A 5,091-nucleotide genomic window follows, 5' to 3' on the forward strand; every position below is an offset into this window, starting at 1 on the left:
AAATCGAACTCGTTGATTCATAATTCATACTCATAAACACGACTAAAAACAACTACTCATAAAATATCACAATTTGGTACACTACCAACAAAAAAAAAAAAAATACATCCTACTTACCATACCATTTAAAATGAACATTAAAACACAAGACAAAACAAGTTTAGTAACTATGTGAACTGTGTTGTGCAAGCAAATACGTCCTACTCACCATATCATATATCATTCAAAATGAACATTCAAAAACACAAGACAGAACAAGTTTAGTAACACTGTGAATGTGCAAGCATTTGCAGCTCATATATCCTCTATAAATTGTAGCATCCAATTAAATTTGACTATTGAAAAGTAGTTGAGATATTGAAAAATCCACTAAAAACACAAAACAAAATATTTAATCATTAAAAACTTTACAATGTAAAAAATGATATGTTCAACTGCTAATAAGATTGACCATATCGTCAGCTAATTATATTTCAATTCACATACATTTGTAATTTAAAACTAAGAATCGACATGTTCAACTAAAAGGATTGAGCATGTGTTCGTCTGTAAGTAATCATGATGTTCCTATGGATGACGTGGAGCTGCCCACTTCCATTTCCTCTTGGCTGAACTGTATGCGTTGTGTTTTCACTTTTTCAGTGTATTCTTTCATCTCCTTTTTGTATTGAACCATCGCATTTGCTGCCTGATTATCCCAGATTTGCCTTTCTGCATCTCCTAATTCCTGAAAGATGAAAATGGCGGACCAAAAAGGATTTGTAAGAACTTCGGCACTAGAATGAAAAGAGGATTTTGTCAGCTAAGATTACTGAAAAAATGTGAAAATTATTACCCTCCACTTGATAGAAATGATCCCAGTGACTTCAGCATTGCTGATACCAGGCCTTTCCTCTGCTAACTTCTTCCGTGTCTCCTTTCTGTTATAACCACAGTACATTTCACTTTGTTATTTAAAATTAAGAAAAAGAAAACTCCCGAGTAAACAGATTGCCACATCATCATTGGACAAGGAAAATCCAACCATTAAATACGAGTTTGATATACCTGAAAATTAGGAATGATGATGGGGGCTTCTTTGGCCTGTTAGGGTCAGTGTTTTTCTCCTTTTGCTGCTTCTTTTGCTGAGGCTTTATTGTATTGCTGTCTTGTGTTTGCTGCAGATTTTTCTTATATTCTTCCATCTCCTTTTTATATTGTACCATAGCCCTTGCTGCCTGATCTTCCCACATCTGCTTCTCTGCATCGCCCAAATCCTGAAAAAACATAAAACATGAGATACCAAAACCTCTATGCCTCAATTAGACATGATAAAATCAAGGCAAATGCAAATATATGCCAGAACTATTACCTTCCACTTAATAGAAATAAGCGAAATGATGTCATCGTTGCTGATTCCGGACCTTTCATTGGCTAACTTCTTCCTTGTCTCTTTGCTGTTAATTCAGTACATTTCACTTTGCTTCAGAATTCATCACCAATCAAAACATTTTTTTTAGTTAAGCAACTAAACAGCTGATAAGTTGTCAAACCTGAAAAGAAAGAATGATGTTAGGGGCTTCTTTGGCTTGTTAGGATCAGCTTTTTTCTCTTTCTCCTGCTTCTTTTGCTGAAGATTTAGATTTATTGTCTGTATCACAGAGGATCCATCCATTAAACACCCCTCATTTGACACAGTAGAAACAGAACCAACATTCTTCAGAAAAGGACAAAATTTGTTCAATAAAAACTAAAATTCATTGGCAAACTAAATGGAAGAAAGAAATGACAAAATTTATTTCCCACAGCAGTCGCCAACAGGGATTAATAGAAAATTAATGGAAACGTCAACTTTATTAAAAATGTAGAAAAATAAATGCAATGCAGTGTATGCTATTTATACAACAAGGCTGTCATCTTTCCTGTATGTGTTAAGACATAACTCAGACCTTTTTCAGAGTCTCCTCTTTTTCCTTTTTCCTCAAGAGCCGCAATGCTTGTTCTCTTTCAAGTTTTCTATGTTCCTCCTCTTCTCTAGATATAGAACTCGCCTCCTGTGTGCATGCATTAAGCATATTACAATCAGATAAAAATGAATTGGCCCTGGTACTTTTGCTTTTTTGAATTACAAATGAACAATAAGGCTTGACAGACAACCCTGACATTTTTGTAAACATCTAAATTACCTCAGCCTTCTTTTGCTTGTACAGATCCATTTCTTGGTTGTAGCTTTCTTTTGCTTCTGCAGCAATCTTCAAAGAAATAAAGCATTTTAGTTTTATGTAGTAAAGATAAATCTCCAGATCGATTCTGTTAGAAGACTTACGCCTATACCTGTTCATATGGAGCTCTCTCTTCTTTGGACATGCTACTCCATTCCTTTCCCAGAATCTTTGAAATCTGGCATAATATTATCGAGAACTCAATTTAGTGCAGAAATTATAATATTGCTGAAGAAACATTTAACTAAAAAGAAGGCTGGTTCATGGGAAGGAAAACCTATATACCTCCAGAACATTGTGTTTCTCTACAAGTAGTGCTGCACGGCGTTCATTGGTAAATGCAAAAAATGCAGTTAATGGCTGCTTAGGCTTTAGTGGATCTTTCTCTTTCTTTCTGATATAAGAATCCAAGAATACCAATTAAAAATGATTTTTCAACTAACAAATACAATGCAAAGTATTTGAAAAAAATGTCCTAGAAACCCACCTCTTGCTCTTCTCATCTTCCTCTGCAACCTGCAATCAAAAATCATAACCGCAATAAAGCCTCTAATATGCCACAATTAACAGAAATATTTTCTTCTGAGAAGATTTTGTGCTTGTGTTGTCATCTCTGTGACTGTTTTCCCTTTCTTTTAGCCATAGACAATTTCGGTGTAAAATATACCTTTTTATATTGCAGATACTGCTCGAGGAGATCAAGTGCAGTTTTATGTTTCTGTTCCTCATGAAGAAGCTTCAATGCTTCATTCTCACGCTTCTCTTTTCCAACAACCTTCACAATAATGGAACACCAAATAAGGTCCTCTCAAGATTTGATGCAAAAGTTAAAAAAATCCATAACTTGATGAAAATTACTACCTGTAGGTAAGCTTCCTTTTCAGACTCATATTTCTCTTCATATGGTTTCTTCTCTTCGGCACTCAAAGCTTTCCATTTTGCTCCCATAATGGCCCCCATATCCTTGAATGCAATACAAGGATTCTCAGATTTCACCTGCTTGTGGCATAACAAAAATTATATTTTTTAGGAAGACCAGAAATACAAACAAGTCTGAGGACACACTCAGTGTACAGCAAATTAATAATAGTATAATTTCAGAATAAATTTCTTAAGAACGACATTGACATATGGGATGCGTTTCTCGTTATCCACAATAACCAACCTGATTCCACTGATCCTGGACCCACAAAATATATGGTGTAGAAGGCTTCTTTTGCCTACTTGTGTCAGCTTTCTTCTTTTTCTTCTCGTCTTTTGCATGCTCACCATTGTGCAAAGACTGATCCAGAGGAAAACTCTGTTGGGACAAAATATTTAGCAAAAACCAGTTGGGGCTACACATATTAAATATATTTAGCTAGAAGATAAAAAGCAGAATCCTCAAACCACCTTTTGTTTAAGAAACAGGGGATGCAAATATCCTAATCCCTTGAACAATTAATCCATTATATTGATCCAGGGATTTTATGCAAAACTTCAGCAGCCTAAAACCATACCATTCAATTCAAATGAAGCTAGGTTTGAGACACATCAATAGCCCAAACATTTAATGGAAATAAAGATGTACAATGGATAATGAAAAGAAGCTAGGGCTTAATAGAAAAACAATTCCAGATCTGATTAATTACGATATGTAAATTAGGCTGAAATTTCATGTCAAAATCATACACTAACTTTATGCATTCCATGAAAATGAAAGTAAGCTTTGACGACTACAACCTAAAACAAAGAAGACGCATGCCAAGCCACACACAATATGTTAAAAAGAAATTAGGGTTTATTATAACCACAAGGAATCCACGAAATGAAAGCTAAGGTTTTATGGAAATACTGCTAAACCCTGTACATTCTATGATAATAAATCTAGTGTTATTTTCAAATAACAAAACTATACAATAGCATGAATATTCCTTAGAAACAAAGCTATTTCATAGAACAAGATTACTAGACCAAAACCTATAACTTCCTAGAAATGAATCGAGGATTTAATGTAAAAACTGTGCGAGATGAAACCCTTTATGCTAGGGATTCATGGCAAAATAAACAATATACAAATGGAAGCAGATACAAAACAGAAGAAACTTACTATAACAGGTTTGAACTCCTTCATTTTCTGGAGCTTCTTTAAGTTCTCCTGAAGCTTCTCTTGATTTTTTTCTTTGAGTTGGAGTTCGGCATCCTTTTCCTTCAACAGGGCATCCCTCTCCTCCAGTAATTTGTCCATTCTTTCCTTCTCCAGATTCATTTTTTGAAGTTTGATCGTCATTTCCTGCAGCTCGTCTTCTAGTGAGGCAGACGCAGGAAGAAGATTCGACACATTCTTCAGAGTCTCCTTCTTCCTCCCACCCTGCTTCTTAATTGAGACTCCTCTGTTCTCTTTATCTGCTTCTTCTTCAACCCTTGCAGGAGGAGTAGACACAGATGACTCTTCTGTGGCCTTGGAAGAATCTGCAATAGTATTACTGTCATTTTTGGCTTTGGAAGCCTTTCTTCCTTTCTTGGACTTGATCTGCTCACTTTCTGCACTCATTTTCTCCACAATGGCAGACATTTTTCCAGGAAATTGAAACTGACGCTCTCAATTTACTCTCTTCCAATACCCAGGTATTACCCTTCAAGCAGAGTAGAATGCCCGTTCAGAATGGTGTAAATATATAAAAGCCTTAGGGCCGATTGACATTAGGAAAAAATTGAAAATTTTCAACGGCTATATTGCAACGGCTAAAGTTTTTAAGCTCCATGAATAATCGTGTGCCACGTAACACAAGGCATTGCGTTTTTATTTTTTATCATTTTCGTACGGTTAAAGCAATAAATGTAATCGTACCAAGGAGGCTAATGTTTGGTCGCATGGGGACTTGAGGATTTAAATTTGGAATAAGCAAGG

At 35.4% G+C, this 5,091-nt stretch overlaps 1 protein-coding gene across 1 annotated transcript; it reads right to left on the minus strand.

The window, feature by feature from the left end:
- Nucleotides 1-370: 370 nt before the first annotated feature.
- LOC131040274 (high mobility group B protein 6) lies at nucleotides 371-4,842 on the minus strand. The gene is made up of 14 exons (XM_057973173.2): nucleotides 4,291-4,842; nucleotides 3,367-3,501; nucleotides 3,063-3,197; nucleotides 2,869-2,976; nucleotides 2,689-2,717; nucleotides 2,487-2,595; nucleotides 2,314-2,379; nucleotides 2,166-2,231; nucleotides 1,929-2,033; nucleotides 1,533-1,630; nucleotides 1,352-1,436; nucleotides 1,048-1,256; nucleotides 836-920; nucleotides 371-727 (listed from the first exon to the last, which is right to left on the minus strand). Exons 1-14 carry the CDS (start codon nucleotides 4,753-4,755, stop codon nucleotides 557-559), a joined length of 1,866 nt encoding a protein of 621 aa, XP_057829156.1. The 5' UTR covers nucleotides 4,756-4,842; the 3' UTR covers nucleotides 371-556.
- Between the last annotated feature and the right edge of the window lie 249 nt (nucleotides 4,843-5,091).

Source organism: Cryptomeria japonica, chromosome 7 (assembly GCF_030272615.1).
Source record: "Cryptomeria japonica chromosome 7, Sugi_1.0, whole genome shotgun sequence".
Taxonomy (NCBI): Eukaryota; Viridiplantae; Streptophyta; class Pinopsida; order Cupressales; family Cupressaceae; genus Cryptomeria; species Cryptomeria japonica.